Raw genomic sequence first — 23,243 nt, 5'->3', positions numbered from 1 at the left:
TAGCCTTAGTCTGACGTGTTGATGGTCAGATCAGAAATACAAATCACTGAAGAAAGTGCACCAAACGGATATACCACTGACTATACTAGCTGGTCATACAAGCAGATGTTAAAAGCTGAGACTTTTGCCAATATATTCCTGTCAGGAAGATATCGGAGCCCAACATGCACCACGTCACGGTTCTCAGCATGGCAAGGGGTCCTACCACTGCGCTAACTATGGTGTGAACGGTCTGAAGGTGATGAAATCCAGCTCACAGCCAAGCTTCCACACAACCGCATAGCAGGACAGCTAATGCAATGTGAACAAAGCAAGACCGTAAGCCACACCCATATCAGATCATGTGATGGAGGCTACCAGGTGCAAAAGAATGTTCAATTGCCAGATGAAGGCACATTCAATACTTATAGAACAAAATCACAGACATATAGTGGCCAATATGGGGGAACTGCCCAAACACCAAACACTGTAGCGTGTTTATCATTGGGCGAGCAGTCTCACCGCATGTGAACCACTAAAATACCGTGGCAAGTATGGGGGAGCTGCTCAAACCCCAAACACTGTGGCGTGTTTCTCATTGGGGGAGCAGTCCCACCGCATGTGGACCGCAGCAAACGACCATCCCGAGCAATTATGCGTACAGAGGAGGACGCCCGCGCGGTCCACATGCACCACAACAGCATCCTACACAGACCGGAGCATTGTGTGGATGACAATACAATTATACAAATCACTGAAGAAAGTGCACCAAACGGATATACCACTGACTATACTAGCTGGTCATACAAGCTCCGATATCTTCCTGACAGGAATATATTGGCAAAAGTCTCAGCTTTTAACATCTGCTTGTATGACCAGCTAGTATAGTCAGTGGTATATCCGTTTGGTGCACTTTCTTCAGTGATTTGTATAATTGTATTGTCATCCACACAATGCTCCGGTCTGTGTAGGATGCTGTTGTGGTGCATGTGGACCGCGCGGGCGTCCTCCTCTGTACGCATAATTGCTCGGGATGGTCGTTTGCTGCGGTCCACATGCGGTGGGACTGCTCCCCCAATGAGAAACACGCCACAGTGTTTGGGGTTTGAGCAGCTCCCCCATACTTGCCACGGTATTTTAGTGGTTCACATGCGGTGGGACTGCTCGCCCAATGATAAACACGCTACAGTGTTTGGTGTTTGGGCAGTTCCCCCATATTGGCCACTATATGTCTGTGATTCAGATCAGAAATACAATTACACTTCCTTCAAATAGAATGGCTGTCATAAAATATAAAACAAGGAAATGTAAATGTAAGTATTTTAATCTTCTATTTCGCAGTTTGAGTTACAATATTCTCCACAAATCTGCAGCAATTGTAAGGCTCTTTTTACAATGTTTCCGATGGGTTCCTCTAACTTCTGCCACCGCACAGCCATACAGTAACATATGCCTTGTTTTTAGACTGCCATGGTAAAATAGTATTCTGGGCGATACTCTGTACGGAGGAGCACAGCAGACGGCTGAAGAAAATGTATACCGACTATGGGGACTTGCTCTGGTAGACAGGATTAGCGGACGCAGTATAGAGGCAACAACAAGTTTTTGGGATCAAACCGTTCAGTGTTTTATTCACACTTTAGGGAAGTGACAAAACAAACAGTCATAGTCAAACAAAAAGTCACCTTGCGGTGTTGGTGGTAATTCACACCATGCAGCAATTCTGCCTCAAAGAGTCTTTGCTGATAGTAGCACCAACCTGTTTTTACGCCAAACAGGTAGCAAGCCTTTGTCCAGACACAAGGCTTCCAGATTCCAACACAGAGAACTGGCTTCTGAGCCCAGCTGCCTATTTAAGGACAGCCAGGTGCTGCCAAAACCCGGACCGGCATTTAAAATCTGGTCCAGTATTTGACCTCCCCTGGCTGTAAATCAGCCCAGTAGCACATGCTGGGAGGAAAATACCTGTTTTTCCAGACTAAACCTCTCTCTGTGTCACACGACATATACATAGTGCCTCGACTTTCCGTGTAAATTCATTTTATATATAAATTTTAAAAAGTTGAAGCTAACTCCTGAGGCACCTGATGCTCCAGTAACAATGATGTAACTTTTCTTATAAGTTGTGCTGCTTCACTTGTACGTGAAGTGACGTGCAGGTAGGACGGTTATTTCTCTTGTGAATCAGAGACCTTTACACCAGAGATAAGAAAACATTTATTTAAAACTTATTACAGGATATCACACGTCTCTGCCTCCCAGTCCTGACCACAGAGCTTGTGGCTAGTTACTAGAAGTAAAAAAAACTCAGTAAGTTCCCGCATACAGGTGAAACTCGAAAAATTTGAATATCGTGCAAAAGTTCATTTAGTTCAGTAATGCAACTTTAAAGGTGAAACTAATATATGAGATAGACTCATTACATGCAAAGCCAGGTATTTCAAGCTTTTATTTGTTATAATTTTAATGATTATGGCTTACAGTTTATGAAAAACCCAAAGTCACAATCTTTTGAATATTGTGAAAAGGTTAAATATTCAAGGCTCAAAGTGTCACCCTCTAGTCAGCTAAGTAATCCATACCCCCCGAGCAAAGGGTTCCTGAGCCTTTAAATTGTCTCTCAGTCTGGTTCAGTAGGAATCACAATCATGGGACAGACTGCTGACCAGACAGTTGTGCAGAAAACCATCATTGACACCTCTATAAGGAGGGAAAGCCTCAAAAGGTAATTGCAAAAGAAGTTGGATGTTCCCAAAGTGCTGTATCAAAGCACATTAATAGAAAGTTATGTGGAAGGGACAAGTGTGGAAGACAAAGGTGCACAAGCAGCAGGGATGACCGCAGCCGGGAGAGGATTGTCAGGAAAAGGCCATTCAAAATTGTTGGGGACTTTCACAAGGAGTGGACTGAAGCTGGAGTTAGTGCTTCAAGAGTCACCACACACAGACGGATCCTAGACATGGGCTTGTATGTTGTATTCCTCTTGTCAAGCCTCTCCTGAACAACAAAAAACATCAGAGGCGTCTTACCTGGGCTAAAGAAAAAAAGAACTGGTCTGTTGCTCAGTGCTTCTGATGACAGCAACTTTTGAATCTCATTTGGAAACCAAGGACCTAGATTCTGGAGGAAGAATGGAGAGGCACACCATGCAAGATGCTTGAAGTCCAGTGTGAAGTTTCCACAGTCTGTGTTGATTTGGGGAGCCATGTCACCTGCTGTGCTTCATTAAGTCCAGAGTCAACTCAGCCGTCTACCAGGAGATTTTGGAGCACTTAATGCTTCCTTCCGCAGGTGAGTGTTAGGCTTATTGCACGCGAACGTGTGCGCCCCGTGGTCGTATTGCGGACCATATTTGCGGATCCGCAATACAAGGGCACCGTTCTGTATGCATTCCGCATCACGGATGCGGACCCATTCACCTTCAATGGGTCTGCAAATCCGGAGGTGCGGAACGGAAGCACGGAACAGAACCCTACGTACGCACTACGCAGTGCTTCCGTGGGGTTTCGTCCCGTACTTCCATTCTGCAAAAAGATTGAACATGTCCTATCTTTTTGCGGAACAGCTGGATCGCGGACCCATTGAAGTAAATGGGTCCGCGATCCGCTGTGGCTGCCCTGCGGTGGGTGTTTGTGCTCAAGCGCTATACCCTTCCTCTACTACGTGAAAGTCAAAACTGCACAGACTAGGTGGTAGGTCACGATAGGTGACCCCATAGAAGTGATTCTACAAAAACAGACACAAGGAGGAAATTTATTAAGACTTGCGTTTCCTGTACCTGTCTTTACCTCAAAGAGGTTTTCTGAGACTTTTCTACAGCCACGGGGCGCACACGTTTGCGTGAAAGAGGCCTAATGGAGATGGTAACTTCATTTTCCAGCAGGACTTGGCACCTGCCCACACTGCCAAAAGTACCAAAACCTGGTTCAATGACTATGGGATTGGCTAGTGCTTGATTGGCCAGCAAACTCGTCTGACCTGAACCTCATAGAGAATCTATGGGGCATTGCCAAGAGAAAGATGAGAAACATGAGAGCGAACAATGCAGAAGAGCTGAAGGCTGCTATTGAAGCGTCCTGGTCTTCCATCACACCTCAGCAGTGCCATAGGCTGATAGCATCCATGCCACGCCGCATTGAGGGGCCCAAACCAAGCACTGAGGACATATGCATGATTATACTTTTCAGAGGTCCTACATTTTTCTATTTAACATCCTTTATTTTTTATTGATTTCATGTAAATTTTCTGAGATTGTTTTTTTTTTATAAGCTGTAAGCCATAATCATCCAAATTATAACAAATAAAGGCTTGAAATATCTCACTTTGCCTGTAATGAGTCTCATATGTTAGTTTCACCTTTTAAGTTGCATTACTGAAATCAATGAACTTTTGCACTATATTCAAATTTTTCGAGTTTCACCTGTATATCCGCATGTTTGTGACCAGCCGCTGCTCAGTGATGAGGATTCTGGGGTAATCAGCGGGTCATGTGATCGGCGATCAGCGTCACCGTTGCTGATAACGTTATCACCTTTAACCGCTGGCACTTTACCCTCTGTACTGCTGAGATCATTGTGAAATCCCCCGATCCATATACTCCATCCTGACTGAAAGAGCAAATACAACTAGAGCAATACTGAGTGGGAGACAGGCTCGATCGCTGCGTGAGGTTTAGCATGTTCAACACCGACATCACATGAGAAGCAGAGGGGTTTACAGTTTTAGGTAAATGAAGCTTAAAAAATGAGGAGTTCTGCAACTTCCCGACATATTATGGGGAGGGGGATTTATCAAAACCAGGACTCCAGTTTTCTTGCATGCAAAAGTTGCAAATCTTTTCACAAGTGCATTTTGTGCAAAAAAGTGTGACTTTTTATGCCACTTTTTTTGAAATTATGGCAGAAGCTGGCACCATATCACTTCCATTCATGTGCAGTTTTTCTTTTTTTATGGCAAGCACAATTCAGAAGACTGCAACAGTTTCAGAAATATCTGCAAGAAATCTGCGCCACGTGAACTTACACAAGTGCTTTCAAATCTCACAAGATCATGGTTTAAGGTCCTGCAACCTTAAACCATGATTTGGGTGCGCTGTGTGAATGTGCCCTTATACAGCCTGCAATAGCATCTACACAGTATAATCCACACACTGCTGCTTGCTCAAGCGCTATCCCCTTCCTCTACTACGTGAAAGTCAAAACTGCACAGACGAGGCGGTAGGCGATTCTACAAAAACAGACACAAGGAAGAAATTGATTAAGACTATCAGCTGTTTGAGAAGGCACCGGCGCTCGCTGGGCTCTTAATAAATTTGGCGTATCTTTTGAAATTTTGTCCCCAGGAAAAGCAAATCTACTCCAGCTATGAGATCTATTTAAACCAAAAATTAGAGTAAGGGCTTGTTCACATGACCGTTGGTGTCCCGTTCCTGTATTGCGGACCGCATTTGCGGATCCGCAATATACGGGCAACATTCTGTTGTCATTCCGCATCACGGATGCTGACCCATTCATTTCATCGGGTCCCCAAATCCAGAGATGCGGAATGGAAGCACGGAACAGAACACTACGGAAGCACTACGGAGTGCTTTCTGGGGTTCCGTTCCATGCCTCTGCACCGCAATAAGATAGAACATGCTCTATCTTTTTGCGGAACGGAGGGATCGCAGACCCATTCAAGTGAATAGGTCTGCGATCCCCATGTGCCTGTCCCATGGAAGGTGCCCGTGCATTGCAGTCCGCAATTTGCGGTTCACAGCATGGGCACGGGACACCAACGGTCATGTGAACGAGCCCTAAACCTGTTGGGCTGTCCCTTCTGTTAAGCCACTCAGACATTAACAGAAATGTGGCAAGAGCAACGGGAAATCACAAAAAGTTGGCACAAAAATTTGCAGGTTTTGCACACCAGAAAAATGGGTACAGCCAATGGTAGTTTCCTCCCAAGGTGTTCCAGGACAACAGTGCCAAGAAGCAGGGAGTTTCTAAAAACTGGAGATATATAAGATGTAGCATTGCTTATGGAGGCAGACATTTTCCTGGACTTCCTGTCAGTCAACCTCCATCCAGCCTGAAATGGCTGAGAACAGAGAACAAAACCTTACATACTATATATTTGGGGCCCCGCCCTGTGTACTTATTATATTTATCTATCCCTCGGGGGCCTCTCAGAGCTGTTGGTGGAGCATTAAATAAATTTTACGTAGATGTATTACATAATGGAGGAACCCACAAAATGGCTTTTAATGTCCAGTGAGAGGGCGAGGGCATGAATGAAATAATAAACATTTGCTCACGTCCAGGAAGTGGCTTCGAAACACACACACAGCTAAGATCCCGCGGGTGCCAACTTTTTATTTGCCCAAGTTTAATACATTCCACATCAGCAACACATCCGGACTAATGATCAAATACGCAATGAGCTTATTCATCCGCTCCTGTGACCCCATCAGGCGGATGTTTGACGATAAAGTTGTGATATGTCATGATGTCGAATTTCGTTTTACACGATTGAAGCTGCGATCCTTGGCAGGTCTGGCTAACTCCATGCATCATCCACCCTGAGTCACAACTTATTAAACTTGCGAGGAAATAAACAGTTGAGTGAACGTCTGAATGCTGCAAAAGTGAAATCAGCACGGCGAAGGAAGGCGTGCGGATGCTGTATATGGGGGGTGTAGCTGTGGCGGGGACTCAAGTCCTGGTGCCTGTAGGACCCCTCTGCTGCTCTGCCACTTAAGACGCCTCCATTACTATGGCATGTGGTGGTTGCAGTACACCTCTGTCTAATGAATCTGCTCAGCGTTACCCTATATTACAACAGGCACATGTATGTATGCAGCGGGGCACCACTAAGGCCACCAGGGGCAGCTGGATTTGTACATGAAGAAACACTCCACAGCTTGTCTCCTCCACCTCTGTTCCAAAGGAGGACATTGTCCTGTAGGCACTCTCAGCTGTCATGCCCTTCACAGTCCACCCGTAGTGTCCACACTTTCCTGTGTCACAGGCCTCTGACTTATGTCATCAGCAGACAGGTGGCAACAACACAAATGTGCTACTCTGGCAAAAGTAAGAGTACTCCGAACTTTTAGAGAGATGAAAAAAAGAACAAGGGTGTGTGCCACATTATGTGGACCATAGCAATTGTTTCCAGTAAACTATTGTTCAGCTAATTAATGTCAATTATGGTGCCCCATAGAAGACCCAGCCACAGTGCACTATAATAGTACCACATAGAAGAGCCAGCCACAGTGCACTATAATGATGCCCCATAGAAGAGCCAGCCACAGTACACTATAATAGTACCACATAGAAGAGCCAGCCACAGTACACTATAATAGTACCACATAGAAGAGCCAGACACAGTGCACCATAATAGTACCACATAGAAGAGCCAGCCACAGTGCACCATAATAGTACCACATAGAAGAGCCAGCCACAGTGCACCATAATAGTACCACATAGAAGAGCCAGCCACAGTGCACCATAATAGTACCACATAGAGGAGCCAGCCACAGTGCACTATAATAGAGCCCCACATCAGTCACCATAACAGCCAGTCACAGTGCCTATTACCTCCAAATGACGGGGTTGCTGTAAATCACCAGCAGAGGGGGCAGATATTGATTTAAAAACCATAGGAGCGAAGAACCATTGGTACAAAGTAAGAAACTAAAAGATATATAGAGATACAGGGAGGTAGAAGCAGAGAACAAACTGTGCAGACAGCGGGCGGCTCATACATCCATTTTATGTGAAAGTCCCCGTCACACATTTACCAGCGGTAGGGATTAATGGAAGCAATGTACCATGCATGTTCAAGCCAGAGTTTAACCAGGGTTACTCTGCAATCAAGAAACACAGTGTGCTTTACAGTTACCACCCTGGCATCAGAGGTCTGTAGAAACAATAGGCATGAACCTACTTCTCCCATATTCCCCAATTAATGACCACAGACAACGTGCTTCAAGGCAGAACTTTTATGCCACTATTTTATTGATACACTACAGTTTTCAAGCACAGATGGGGGAGTCTGATCCAAATCTCGACACTTCACCCCATGGTCAGCCGGGCCCTACCTGCTATCCGGACGTCATCCACGGCTTTGTAGAAGGCAGGCCCGGCCTGCACCTGGCTGACCCCCTGGTCCCCATAGACCATAACTGAGGACCAAATGCACAAATGTATCCTACCCCCTGACAGGTGTCCTGCGGCAACAACATGAGAGTTGGTGGAAAAGTAGGTGACAACTGTACAATTTGACAACTTTTGGAGCTCATAGAAGAAAGTCAGCCAAACCATCCGAACCCTGCCCAATCATCTAAAGTGTATGGAGGTGTGCAAATTCTCCACCAACTGCAGATGTCTGGGGAAAGAAGGATTGGGCACGTTGGCTTTCAGTATGTCCAATCCTTTGTTCTCACAGGAGAAAGGCCGCTGGCAGACACCTCTCCGAAAACACATGCAGGCTTATCTAACACTGAAGACAGGAGACCGTAGGAGCACAGTGTTCATTAAAGGTGAAAGTCACGTGGCCCTGTTCTTATCTGAATCAAGTGGCGCCCCACTTCTTTTGGAGAGCTAGTATTTCGGATGGGATGTACAGTTTGGGATTTGGGGTACAGATCCCGGAGGTCACTGGTTAGCTGATGTTCGCACACTGGGAAAAAAAAATACATAAATTGCACAATCTGCAATATGACGATTTATCCTGGGGGGTTGCACTGTAGATTTTTCCAGCAAAGATTTCTCCAGCCATTTTAGTCCGATTCAATGGGGCTGATCCGCAATAGGCTGCCGGATGCTGTTTCTGCATAGTTTCCACATGGGAAGCATGGCAAAAATGCAATTCCAACTGGGCCTGTATCTGAAACTCAAAAGCACATGAAACTATATTATACATGGACAAATGCAGAAGGGCCTGTGTTACAGTCATGTCCCCTTCGCCCCATCCTCCCAATAGTTGCACAAATGCAGAACTGAGGTGAATATATATCGGAAAGTTGCGCCCACAGATTTCAGCTTTGCATTTAGCACTATGAGACTCACTACGAAATGAAGTAGGAATTGAGAATGACATTTCCCCATTTTCCGACATTTGCGTTTTAATCTGGTTTTAAAGCCTGACGTTGAGTTACAGGAGACTTCTGCAAGACACATTTCAAACGGAGAAGCTGACGCATGTAAATAAATGCACAACAGGTGCACATGGACCTAATAAATGCTGCCGATGGAGATGAGCTTTACAGATGTGCACTGAGTAATACTCCTCCAGCACTGCAGGGAAGTGCTGCTGCCGCAAACCGCACGGCAAAGAATTAACAGTAACAGAACTAAAGGGAACTAGCCCTGAAAATAACTTCCCTTTAGGGCTCATGCACACAAACTTATTTTTTGTCCTCATGCCGATCTGCATTTTTTGCGGGTTGGATATGGACCCATTCACTTCAGTGTAGCCCACAAAAGATGCAGATTCTTTTAATATGGGCCAAATGTTCCGTTACACAAAATGCGGAACGCACACAGCCAGTATCTCTGTTTTGTGGATCTGAAATTTGCAGACAGCAAAACAGGCTACGGTCGTGTGCATGAGCCTTCAATATTGATTATAAGCATACTGTGTCCACATTGAACTTCCTCTAGCAGTGGCTGAAGGCAGACTTTATCATTTTAAAGAGATTTCCAGAAGTTAGATATTAGTGACCTATCGTCAGGATGGGTCATCGGTATCAGATCGGTGGGGGTCGGACTCCTGGCACCCCTGTTAGCTCTTGAATAGGCTTTGGTGCTCACAAGTGTTGCAGCCTCTTCATAGCACTCCAAGATCAGTGCAGTGAACTTGAATGGGACTTAGAAGCACAAAAGCAATGTGACAGATGAATGTGACATCGAAGGGCATAGAAGAGGCTGCAGTGCTTTGTTTTCCGTCTTGCATAACGGGACCCAGACGGATCCGTTTTGATTCCTATAGACTTTTATTCCGACGGAGAGCAAACGGAATGCCTTTTAAAGGCTTCCATTTTGCATTCCGTCATAATACAATACAAGTCTATGGGCAGAAGAACGGATCTGTCCTTCCGTCTTATGGATTCCGTTATAACCATGTTATAACGGAAAGCCATAACAGACTCCCTAACGCTAGTGTGAACCCACCCTAACCCTGTCCACATCTATAACTTGTATCTACCCGAATACCCTTTTAATAATGACCCGATGTTAAAAGCTTGAAATTCATTGAAGCAAGTGTCTTTACCCACATTGCTCCTTTCTACAGAATTGGAGGCTTCCACACTTTCCCTATCAATGACCCCCAGTCATGTGAAGCCACAATCATCCCCCACTATCAGGCGGTTATGTATGTAACCCACTGCAGGGTGATATATGATGCTTTATACGTTGATTAGAGCCACAGGATTTCTAATGCGCTGTAACTTTGGAAAGCTTTGTGTTGCCCAACTGTATAAGAGTGGTGATTAATACTTATGAGAAGTGCAGGGGAGCTTCTGAGGAATGGCAGGGCTGGAGACGTATGCAGCCAGCGTGCTGGCTGATGATCCTCCCACCCCATGCAGGAAGTTTCTTCTCATCTGACATCAGAGCAGGGCTTGATAGAAAACAGGCGAAGCTTGTGAGGAGCTCAGACTAGTGCAGAACAGTAGAGGACAGGACAGGCTGCTGCCCATGATGAAGGAGCATTGCTCAGCATACAGTACAGTGTGTCTCAGCTGCGGCGGTGGACCTGAAGCCACCATGCAGAGCATGGAGCCTGAATATGTGTCGATGTGTTTGTTTGCAGAGGATTCCTATCAGAAACTTGCCATGGACACGTTGGAAGAGTTGGACTGGTGCTTGGATCAGCTGGAGACCATTCAGACGTACAGGTCGGTCAGCGAGATGGCATCTAATAAGGTGAGCGTCCACCAGTGACCCAATGTCCTATGTGTGTGTACTGTGTAAGTTCCAGATATACTGCCCAAGGATCCTGAACGAACGCGTGATGCCCAGTGCCGTATTGCGGACCGCATTTGCGGATCCGCGATACATGAGCACTGTTCCGTGGCCCATTCATTTGATTGGGTCCGCAAATCTGGAGATGTGGAAAGGAAGAACGGAACACCACGGAGTGCTTTCTGGGGTTCCGTTCCGTGCTTCCACACTGCAAAAAGATAGAACTTGCTCTATCTTTTTGTGGAACGGAAGCATAGCGATCCCCAGACGCCTGCCCCACGGACAGTGCCTGTGCATTGCGGACCGCATTTGCGGTCCACAGCACAGGCACAGGCTTCACACATTCATGTGAACGAGCCCTAAGCACGTGGAAGAACATTAGTGATATTCCAGTATGGTCCCGAGCATGTGCTTCTCCAACTACCACATCTGGAAAGCCATAGGTTGGAGACCACTAGCTACATGAGATACTAGTTTTGCCTGGTTATAGGGACTACTGGTACCAGTATGCCCTGCTGGGCAATATATAGCTATAGAGATTACTGAGGCAAAGTTTCAGTATCAGTCACCGGGAGATGGAAACATGATAAACTGATCTCTTCACCAACTGGGAATTGTAGTCCAGCTCCAGAAAGTTAGAGATCCTTAATATCCAATGCAACACAGCGGAAGCTGCAGTAATTAAAAATCTGAACCTAAACATTAGTGAATACAGCAGAGCTATGATGTTCAGAGCAGCAGAGCTGAGCTTGTGCTTTGCAGCAATTGTTAGTGATATCACTCCTGCAAAGTCAAGAAGTTCAGCTCTGCTATAATGTTCTAGTTTTATATGATTATTACCCTAGCGTTTGTCATGTTTTTGCCTTGGTTACTCTATCAAAACCAGTCAATCTCCCAGATGTATTTTGTACATTCGGAATGGTTTGTCAATGGTTTCGCTGTTGTCTAGCACGCTGTCCTAGAACGTTAGAAAGTTAAGGGCTCATATGTTTTTGTTATCTATGGGTCATTTGTTTGCACACACATATATGTACTTTTATACTGTATATATAGACTTAGACCTGATGACTGCTGGTAAATGATGTATAATGTATCTCTGGATGGAGTGAGAGCTATTTGTGCATTTGTCGTCTCTCATATGTGATCATTTGTTTTCACCAGAGATCTTTCACAAAGCTCTTGCTTTGCACAGTGACGCTGGTAAATGTGCGCTCACTATTTCTAATAATCACAGATTATTCCGGTATTATGGAGATTTCGGCACACTGCACTGCCTGCCCCCGACCCCTTCTGTTGGGGATTACACAAAAAGTACGACCAAGTCTTAGATGATCAGAGCGGGTTTGTTGAGGTGCGCAGGCTACACACAACACTGAATGCGTGATCGGTTTCTGCATGTAGCAGAGCTGGATTTTCAGATCTCAGAGTGTAGCAGCTGTTTTGCAGATGTGGCAGAGTCTGATTTGTTGAATGTATTAGTGCTGGGTGCTAAATAGTTAGCAGGGCTGAAGTTTGCCACTTGTTAATATTACTATATGTGCGATCATTGGTTTTGGTAAACCTACAGCATTATCTTACTATGACTAATACAGCCCCAAATTCATGTATGGAGTATATTTACAAGTGGCGGATTTGCTGCAGATATTTCTACAGCTGTTTTGTTTATCTGAATGGAGTTTGCAGAAATCCATGCACACGCTGCAGAAACAACCCCATTCACATGTAGGGATTTTCAGGCACAGAAATATCTGTAACAAATACCAGTCAGCACCAATTGAAAAGTGCAGAAGTCAGACAATCGGGATCACTGACGCTACAAGGGACCTGCATGGGTTATTGTGTCAGCGCCGGGCGATCATGTCTCTTGCTACGTGAAGATCTTGGATACAAAGCTGCAGATCTGGTTTTGTGAAATCGGTTGTTTGCTCCGGGAAGATGAACGGCGGTCTTGAGAATGTTTAGTAAACTTATGCCAGTCTTACCTATAACACCATGTGGCACATAATTGACTATGATACACCCAGTCACATCGCTCTGTTAGGAATTTAGACCTTTTTCTGCATAAATATTCATGTAGATCTACAGTCCACCATTCAGTTGCAGGGAAAAGTCCTGCAGAAGATGGTGCTTTATACTAAGGGGTGATATTTAGCAGCATCATGCTTCATTACAGTTAATTACTAATCACCCACAAAAATTGTTAAAATGAATTTGTCCAAGTGAGAAATGTGCTGCATTCACCCATTATAGCCAATGGGCATCATGATGGACTGAGCACTGGACCGATTTCTGGGTGATGTTCCCAAAGCAGACGATTGATTACTATGGACTGCAAATTAATGAAGCTCTCTAGCCTGTCCTGTAACTGGCAGGACATGATGGGAGATGTAGTTTCCTAATGGCTGGAGAGACGCAGTCTGGTCCTCACCTGATCATCAGCCCAGGGTTGTACAGCACATGTTCAAATGGCAAATTCCACGGCAGATTAGTAGCTGAAAACAGGGCGTGTTTGGTGGCGGATTCAGAGGAGTATTTACAAGCGTTTAGAAAAGTTTTTGGTTGAGGATTAATTTATTAGTGTTTTGGGGAGTGTTTTTCATATCGAGCCCTTGAGTGGAATAATTCAGAAGCGTTTAAAACTGCTATTTTTTTTTTTTTTTTTTTTTTTTTTTTAATGCTCTCCCATTGACTTCAATACAAAATCCACTAACAATCCTCTTCTTAACGTAATATGCCACTTCAGAAGCGGATCACAATTTGGCAGTGGAAAGAAAACGCCACCATGTGCACATGATGGCGTTTTTTTCCAATGAGGTCAATGGAAAGCTATTGGCGCTTTGATCACGGATTTTGCAGTGATGGATTTTATTGTGTGAACATACCCTTAGGACTCATGCACACAAACATATTTATTCCGTTTTTTTATTTTTTTTCCGCGGCCTGTATGCAGAACCATTCACATCAATGGGGCCCCCCAAAAATGGTAGCCAGCTCATGGAGCCACCGTTAGTAGAGAAGTTGGGGTTCCCGTTAACTTTAAGAGTGGCGGGTTGTAAAGGACGGGGATAGTCACATAGAGATGACCTCCTGAGATTTCTTCACATTGCTCCAGTAACAAAGTAGCTGTGTCCCTCTGATAATACTATATGGCCTCTACTAATACTATGGAGAACTAACAATCCACTTATGGATTATACTATGGAGCATCTGATACTAGTATACAGCTTATGGTAATACTATAGAGCATCTAGTACTACTATATAGCTTCTGGTAATGCTATGGAGCATCTAGTACTAGTATGCAGCTTATGGTAATGCTATGGAGTTTAGTACTACTATATAGCTTCTGGTAATGCTATGTAGGTAGGCCCTGATAATTCCACGTCGCTCTCCGTTTATCAGACCCTCATAGACACTTGTTTTGAAAACAGGATGTTTTAGGAAAGAATAAGAGGAAGAGATTAGAAACGAGTATAAAGAATGAGCAGGACCCCCCCTTCTCCAATAACAGTCTAAAATGTGACCCACCTTCCTGACACCTCGCTCCCTGAGTTCCTGGCCCAGCGTTACCCCGGCCAAACTACGTCATGGCAGCCGGAGAGTGGGCAAGACACAGCTGTTAAGTGTGACTCCAGTTTCCTGTCTCCTTCCTGACTTTAGGTAGAAGAGTCTATGACTGCAACAACAAAAGCCCCGTCTCTCTCCAGACTGCAGGGGATTAGCCAAATTGATTCAAGACATTTCGAGACATTAGATTTCATGCAAAACCCTGTTCTATGTGGAAAGAAAACACCCAGTGGGTATTTATTGTTTAGGAAGCCAGTGTAATGTCGGAGGTAGGGGAACGAAAAATATTCCGATTTCACAGTCTGGAACTTGGATTTGACCTCGAATCCGGAAAAAAAGGCATTGCCTGAGAAGCAGAGGGTTTGTAAGGAGGGATTATTAACAAAGACATGATCCCAAGCCTCGGGTAACCCAAGCCGACTTTTCAGCAATTCCAGTTGAGTAGTACTCCAAAAGAAGTGAAGAAGAAAATTGGCAAAGCGTACATGACGGCCACACGATACCAAAATCACCGCTTGTTTTCCATTGAATAGGTATTCCTTTAGGCTGGGGCTTTGGTGGCGCAGCATAAGTTGCATACAACGCTATTTTAGAGGTGCGATATGGCTGGTTAAGGGCTCATTCACACGACCGTTGGTGTCCCGTTCCCGTATTGTGGACCGCATTTGCGGATCTGCAATACACGGGCACCGTTCCGTTGTCACTCTGCATCACGGATGCGGACCCATTCTTTTCAATGGGTCCGCAAATACAGAGATGCGGAACGGAACACTACGGAGTGCTTCCTGGGGTTTCGTTCCGTGCCTCCGCACCGCAAAAAGATAGAACATGCTCTATCTTTTTGCGGAACGGAAGGATCGTGGACCCATTCAAGTGAATGGGTCTGCGATCCCCATGTGCCTGACCCACAGGCACGGGACACCAACGGTCGTGTGAACGAGATTTAAAATAGATAAAAATTGTAGTCGTGTCACAAGAGGGTAGTGTGTGTCTTACATTGAGGTCTCTTGTGCGTGACCTGCAACCTGTCATCAAATATCCAAGAGGTTTAGATTTTTTGTAACTGTTGTGTCGCATGTCGCAACTCCACCACATTGACAATCCTTAGGAACCATGTCACACTTCAAGATTGTGATCTTCGGTTCTAAATGCTAGAGACGTCAAATGTATAGCAGGGCTATAAAATATGTAGCAGGGCTGCAGTGCTTCGCACCTCTTGCCTCATTCATATAGCTAAAATTTAATGGGTGAAATTGGTTCATGCAACAACTAGTAAGACGAGCACGTTTATCTTCTGTAGAGGTAGAAGAGCTGAATTTGCAATCTATGGGGTTGTCATAACTCAATATCACGATATCTTCATGAGGTATGGGAAATGACAAACTCAGGTCTGCTACATAGAAAGGTGAGACTACGCTGTTTGCCTGTCGGTTACTGCAGCCATAGGCGCTATAGGGGACCTGAATCAGGATGAGGTGTGGGCTGCTAGCTCTGCTCTGCCGGTGACACCTCCAGCAGATCCCTGAATGCAGCCATTGTCCCCTCTCGGCTCAGCAGGGATAAGTCAGCGTGTAACATGACAGCTTGGCAACTGCCATCCGGATTTTTACTTCCAGGGAGCCGCACCGGAGGCTTGGAAATATTACTCGCAGGATAAATACATTTTTTGTTTGCCGTCTTTTTCCTCATTTACTCCAGTTAATTAACTTGCGAAGGAATTTTGAAAATGTGTTTGCCAGGAGATTTTACCGTAACGTGTTTGTGACTTTTATTTCTGAATTTGGTTTTTAGCACATAATTAAAATGACTCTGTAAACATTCAGCGTGCCGGGCGGCGTACGGCACAGATAGCAATAACAGGATCCCCTCCCCCTAGTGGGCCAGGTTCATTGCCTGTATTGTGTGAGTGGCCCGTGTCCAGAGCCCTCAGCAACAGGACTACGGCTTGAGATGGCTTTGTCTGGGAAGGAAGCGCATTAGTACAGAGGACACAATAGATAGCTGAAACTGCGTAAATTGCTTCCTTTGCAACCTCTTAACATGCAGAAAAATAAGAATAAAGGAACTCGTTAGACTTGGCCCAGTGCAATAACACATTACTGGACCTGTACGTCATCCTCGCAGTAGACTGGTCGGTGTCCACACATTTCCCTGCCTTCCTGGAGTCTAATCATCCTTATATCCAGGTGTCCATAGACATTAGACGGACCCTCCTCTTGCAGGTTAGGGGTTTCCTATAAGATTTTATTATTTCCTTCAAGAAAGTTGTCTATCAGCGGCCCCAGAGTTGTCTATCAGCCACTCATCCCCCTCTTTGCTCTTATTGTCGAAAAGTTCCTAATGGTTCGACCAACAGCCATCTACTGGACAACATGGTTTATTGTGAGCTACAGAATCAGAGAAAAACAAATTAACTAAGTAGCAGCATACTGGCATTGAGGAACACCATCTGTAAACCTTTATGTCTCGATGAGGTGGCATTAGCCGAGACTTTTCCACGATGTCACCACCATATTTCCTGCTCTTTTAGCTATATATATATATTTGACCCTTCTTTGCTCCACCATACATCCTCTATTCTGTGTCCACTCCTGTTCTTTCGACTTGGCCATGACCAAGATCCTAGAAGGATTGAAACACTAGTGTTGGCCCCTAAATGGTCCTAATTTGAACCAATCTAATAATGACCGATACGCTTAGCATCACAACCCTTTTGAGTGCCATGGATTACTGACACTACTATCCGGGGATTGTCTCCTTCCAGTGAGAACCACCTATACCAGGATGCCGACCATAAACTTCTAACATGTTCCCTCAGGAGCAGGACAGTAAAATTCTCGGAAGGAGGAACTTGCTGAGAAAAACAAGATGTGACATTGGTACCAACAGCAAAAGAAGAATTGTTAGTCTCTGGTGCCCGCCACTTCACCTCTGACTACGTGTGTCTCTCTGAGAAACATTACAACAAAGGAAGTTCTATAGGAGAGGAAAGGAAGGGGCACATCTGTCATCGAGATGGGCAAAGACATAGATGACTTCTCTCCAGCATGGTTAAAAAACACGTACAAGACATTGAGGAGATCCATCTACTGCCTTTGTCAGTCACTTCTAACGCTATTTTTGGGCCCCAAGCCAAGAGCCTATGTGCCTCTCTGCACAGCGTGCTGCTATCATTTGTTTTGTTAGATTGCCAGCGGAGATAGTTTGCCCACTAATACGTGTCACTTCCTCCGCCTGCTGCCAGGTTGTTTAGTCTTTGTATTACCCCCCCCCCCCCCCCGGTCCGGCCCGGCCCCTGCTATATGATTTGCCGTTAAGATAACAAAGCTTTTCAGAAATGTAGGCTCATGCTGCCTAAAAGATCACGTCCGCATCTTCTGGAGAACTACAATTTCAAGAATGTATTCTTGCCGCACTGTTTGGTCCTAGGAGGCCTCGGCGGTCAGGCCTATGGTGGGTTTCACATGCTGGTGGGTGATCACAAGTTGCCTGCTGATCTTACAGAAGAGTATAGTGATGCGTCATTTCTTATCCGCTTGGGTTTATGGACTTTAGCTTACCTAAATTTAAGAGCATTTCTTCTCCATTCAGCTGTTGCATAGTTAATGGGTAAGCGTGCTGACAAGATCTATGGCTGTCAATGCAGATCCCCACAGTGGTTTTAAGAGGCTTTTGATACAGCCCCTGCCTCTGTATTGATGTATAACTAGGGACATCTGCCATTACTAGAATATAGCAGACTTCCAGAAATCGCTAATGGCTGAAAATAATGGTAGAATGGGGACTATTCAAGTGCCCATACATGGAACCATTTTTTTACCAGGAAATGTAGGTCCCTTTAAGGCCACAGACCTGTGTAAGGGCGGCCTTATATTTATTCTGCATGTACTTTTGCTTTAAGTAATACGTTTTGCACTCAACTCCAGAGACAGCAGTGAACAGCTGTGTGCAGGAGTCCTGCAAAGACTAAATGACATTTCAAGATGGTTGTTGCCCAGTGTGGGAAAGCTGAGACTCTCACAGCCGTGACGCCGCACGGCCAAATGTCAGGGTGGATATGTGCAGCAGTCCAGGCCTTGTCTCATTTGTTTAGTTGCTCTGTACATCCTGGGCCGGGCCGGGGGCCGCACATGCTTCTTGTCCCCAGTCGCACACAGTCCTGCTTTATTCTGCAAGAGTTTTGCAAAACGATTAACGTCATCAAAAACCCACATGAACCATAAAACGAGAAAAGTCTGTAAACCACTTCCTGCAGGGCCTGCCTGTGATTATGTGTGTGTGCACTGAGGCCGGGGCCTGCCACCCCGCTCTATGAGATGATAGCAGATCAAAGGGAAGCCGCACGTATGTTTATCTTTCCTTACACAACTGTGTAGGTTGGAACTAATGCGCAAAATGCGTGGAATTTCTAAAAGACGCAGATCTTCGTCAGGCCTGCCAGGTGGGTTCAGGCTCGGTGACCCTGGATCATTGTATCATGGTGCTGCTTAAAAAGAAATTGCATTAGCACAGCTTTATTATTGGAAAAACTCCCTTTATCAGCCTGTAAAGCTCTGTGCTGAATTAGGGCGCATTCACACGCCAAATCCATTTTGCAGTCTGTGTGTATCCCACACTTTTTGCGGGCGCCATTGGAAAAATACCACAGAACAGACAAGACTACGACATGTTGTATGATTTGCAGCCTGGTCGCGTGGATGCCGACAGCACACAGGTGACATCTTTGTGTAGTTTACTTTTTTGCAGTCGCATACAAATTAATGGATCCATGTGCAAAAAAATGCAGATCAGAGGCGGAGTGAAAATACGGACGTGTCAATGCACCTTTAAGCTGTAAAACATGGTGGCTAATTATGGCAACCTGGAGGCTCCAGTACAAGTTTTCTAAAACATATTTTTCAGCCATTTCTTAAGGTGACGATATATAATAGATGTCGAATAATGCCTCCAAACCCACCCCCGTCCAATAGAGATGCCCACACATTTCTTGGTAACAACCAATGTGGCGCCCACTGTAGTTGCTTTCCAAGACTTCTGATAGCTATAGAATTGTCATTCATGATTCTAGGAAAGCTGGGTAATGATTTATGTTCCACTCCCCAATCACCCAGCTTTCAAAGAAGAAGGCAGAACTAAGAACTAGAAAAACCTGGCTGCTTTCTTCCAGAAACAGCGCCACACTTTTCCACAGGCTGTGTGTAGTATTGCAGTTGAAGTGAAAGGGGCTGAATTGCAAAAGCACGCAGAACCCGTGGACAGGTGCTGTGTTTGTTTCCAGTCCTGGAAAATCCCTTTAATTGATTGACAGAAGAAGACAACTCATCCATAGGTGAATTGGAAATTACATAGGAATATCCCCTCCAGACACAGGCTGTCCTTGGATCAGACTCTATATATGACTCTTATTTAAATAGACCTGTGAGTGAAATGAAAGGGGTTAAATGAGGTCTCTTATGTCATATCCAAATGTGCTGCTTCCTTTTAAGTCATCCTTAAAGGTTGTGGTTTGATCAGAACCTGAATCTATAAAACTTCAGCCGGGGAAACCCCATTTAGGTCATGAGCGCGTTACATTTGATGAAAGCCAATGAAGCGTGTTAGTCGCTGGTGAGAAAATGACCTTTAGAGAAGACCCAAAACTCAAAGGGCGACCGGAATCTCCAGATCTGTCCTGACTGTCGGGAACTCGGCATCTTCCAGGTTTATGGATTATTCTTTTTTCTTTTGTGCCATTTCTGTCAGTCTCTGTTAGCCAAGAACTCATTAAATGAATATTCAGGGAGAATTGCTCGGTGATCTGTGCAGATGGCACGATGTGACCTCCCCCTGTAGGGATCTCCAGCAAATAGCAGCCTGATTCCAGAACAGACTGTAACTGGGTGAATGGGAAAATCTCGTCTTATACCCAGACACGTGAATAGGCGCAGGTGATGCTCCCCTGTATTCACTGGCATACAAGGGACTAATATTTTTTCAGTCCGTTCACCCTCATATGTGTCCCATAAAGGAAATGACCGATTGTAAAGGATTTTATAGACACTCCATCAAGTGATGAAAATCTGCAACCGGGATAATAATTAAAGGGGATGTCCATACAAAGGTATGGAGCTCCACGAAATCAGACTCCCTCTAATTCTTTAAAGCGATGTCCAATTTAGAAAAGCTCATTTAGAGAATTTTGAGATCATAGAGGGGGTCCCGCCATCTCTTGCACTGGAGGACCCACAGTGTAATTCTTCATTTCCCCTGTGGTGGCGCTGTAGGAAAATGAAGCATAGGCGTGCAGGTCGGTGGCACGCCGGCCATGGTTATGATTTATGACTTGACCCAAAGCACAAGGTTAATTCTGCTGTCACTGCCCACTTTTCTGTGTATGATCAATACTGGGAATTTAGAGCCCTGTTGGCATGCAGAAATTCTGTGTCACCTATGCTGGGCTTTGTAGTTCCCCCACAGTACTTCCTAATCTAGGCACTGCTGGTGACCTTCTGCAAAGCGCCACAAGAATTCACGTTCTTTTAAATTTCTTGCCATCCAGAAAACTGGGTCAGCTATTTGAGGCAGAAATTTAGGGCACTGCAGTCCAGTGATCCTTGCTTAACGTGAAGGCAGGAGGTGCGGCGACAGAGGTAGAGACCTCCATCCATCCATCAGGGGCGAGATAAAGGGTTAATAAGGAAGGGGATGCCGTGGAATCCCACAGTGAGAATTCTTGCAGGAGTACCATATTTAATGAATGATTTCATCTAAACAGGAGCTGTACAGTACAGAGGCTCATGTGATGCAGTTGCCATGACAACAGAATATTCCTTAAATTGGCTGGATTTGATGCGGCTCCCGGGTTTGCAGGGATTTGCACACTGCATCTCTAGGTTTCCCACGAATAGAACAGATTGGGAGGGGGGGGGGGGGGGGGGGGAGAGGTGTAGCGGGGGGTGATGTCATCCTCAACCAGCTGAAACTGAATTATTTAACTCTGCCGAAAACAATAGATCCCAATATGATCCCTAAATTTGGATCTCTTCTTCTGCACCTCATTGTATTGTATAATTTACTGACTGACTATGTGTTACATGCGGTGGCAGGCATAAACCTCCACCCCCAGAAATCCCTTAGAATCCCATGCACTTTTTAATGACTTCACCATTTTGCAGACTAGAAGGATATGGGATTCCTCCTCCTAAATCTTGGCATTTCCTAAGTCATCAAATGAAATGCTGTGATTTCCCGACATCGAAGGAAGGGTTAAATACCAAGGCTGACATGTGCCACCTACAGGGGTGGTGGTGCTCTATTCAATTATGCAGGGACTTCCACCATCTTAATCTCTCTCCGTTCAGAGAGCTGGTGCACCAAGACTGACAGCCCCCCCACCATCGAATAATTATTACTTCACTGCATTGCTCAGCTGAGCGAGACTAATGTGATACAGAATCCCCACCAAAACAGGACGGCTGATGGGCACTAAGTGCTCGCACTCGGACAGACGCCTGCACTTCGCGCTCTGCATCCTTTGTGCTGTCCCTGCCCACAGTTTGTGCTCTGCTGCCATGGAATTAAGAGGCTTTCTTCTCCTTGGGCTGAAGACATTTGGGATCCGGGAGCTATGCCCCATCGGTTGATCCTTATTTCTTTGCTTACCACCACAAGTGATTTCCTGGGATCTCCCGATCGCTTTGGAATTCCTCTGTATGAGATCTGAATTTTTTGCAAGGGATCTGTTTTTTAATCTGGGGACGATTCCAAAATGCCTGAAGCAAATTACTTGCTTTCTGTGTCTTGGGGCTACATCAAGGTGGGTTTTTTGTTGTTTTTAGATATTGGGACCACCATGTCCATATAACATGTACCTATAAGTAGGTTAAATATATCTATTTGTGCCTGTATGGATGTATGACTGTTACATTTTATATTATACATTACAATATTTTGTCTCATCTGTTACATTGTATTCTATCAGTTTATATAATCTTTTTCTTTTGAGTATACTGTATACGGGCTAACTGGATATTTTTGGAAACCTCTGTGCACGATTTTGCCTCGTCGTCCATTTCTCATCGTACAGTTGGAGCGTTCTTTATTCTCACCTTTGGTCTAAATGACCATTACTCGTGTTTCTGCAGATATTACTGCATTTTGTATCTCTATGAAGTCATGTCCCAGGGTTGTGAATTGTAGAAATGTGATTAGGGCAGCAATATTTGCTCTGTACATGATAAAGCAGCGTCACGTGATTGTCCTGTATCTGCCATTTGCTACGACGATCACTCTCATCCGTCACATAGAACTTTAATCTTTTAAGATTTGTGATATCTTCAGTTCACCGTTTTCGATCTGGTCATGGAGTCTGGAGGATTTTGCATTACTGATTCCTAATGCAGGGATCAGGGGTTAAGGAATTGGGGCATCTCTGACCTATTTAATGAATAAAGAGCTATACTTTTATCATGCGGCCTTATATATCATCATATACAGTGTATGTAACTGAATGTTATGCTTTCTTTACTTTAACAGTTCAAGAGGATGTTGAATCGGGAGCTCACCCACCTCTCCGAGATGAGCCGTTCGGGCAACCAGGTGTCTGAGTATATCTCCAGCACGTTCCTCGGTAAGAGCGCCTTTGATTTGCTGCATACCCACAATCCTTTGCCAGGTTGACACAGATCTTGTTAAATGACCATTATTAAATCGCTGCAGGCAGGTGAATCTCCTTATTCCAGTGGAATTCCTTGGGAACTCCATCGGCTTT

The 23,243-nt window shown here is 45.0% G+C and overlaps 1 protein-coding gene across 3 annotated transcripts in view; it reads left to right on the top strand.

Annotated features, from left to right (window-relative positions):
- PDE4B (phosphodiesterase 4B) overlaps nt 1-23,243 on the top strand; it is a 272,125-nt gene that overhangs the window by 240,673 nt on the left and 8,209 nt on the right. For all 3 annotated transcript variants that reach the window (XM_044301445.1, XM_044301446.1, XM_044301447.1), the window contains 2 exons: nt 10,777-10,889; nt 23,009-23,102. In XM_044301445.1, coding sequence (XP_044157380.1) covers nt 10,777-10,889; nt 23,009-23,102 — 207 coding nt within the window. The remainder of the gene's footprint in view (nt 1-10,776; nt 10,890-23,008; nt 23,103-23,243) is intronic.

Source organism: Bufo gargarizans, chromosome 7, assembly GCF_014858855.1.
Source record: "Bufo gargarizans isolate SCDJY-AF-19 chromosome 7, ASM1485885v1, whole genome shotgun sequence".
In the NCBI taxonomy this organism is placed as follows: Eukaryota; Metazoa; Chordata; class Amphibia; order Anura; family Bufonidae; genus Bufo; species Bufo gargarizans.
This window is presented reverse-complemented; position numbering and strand designations above follow the sequence as displayed.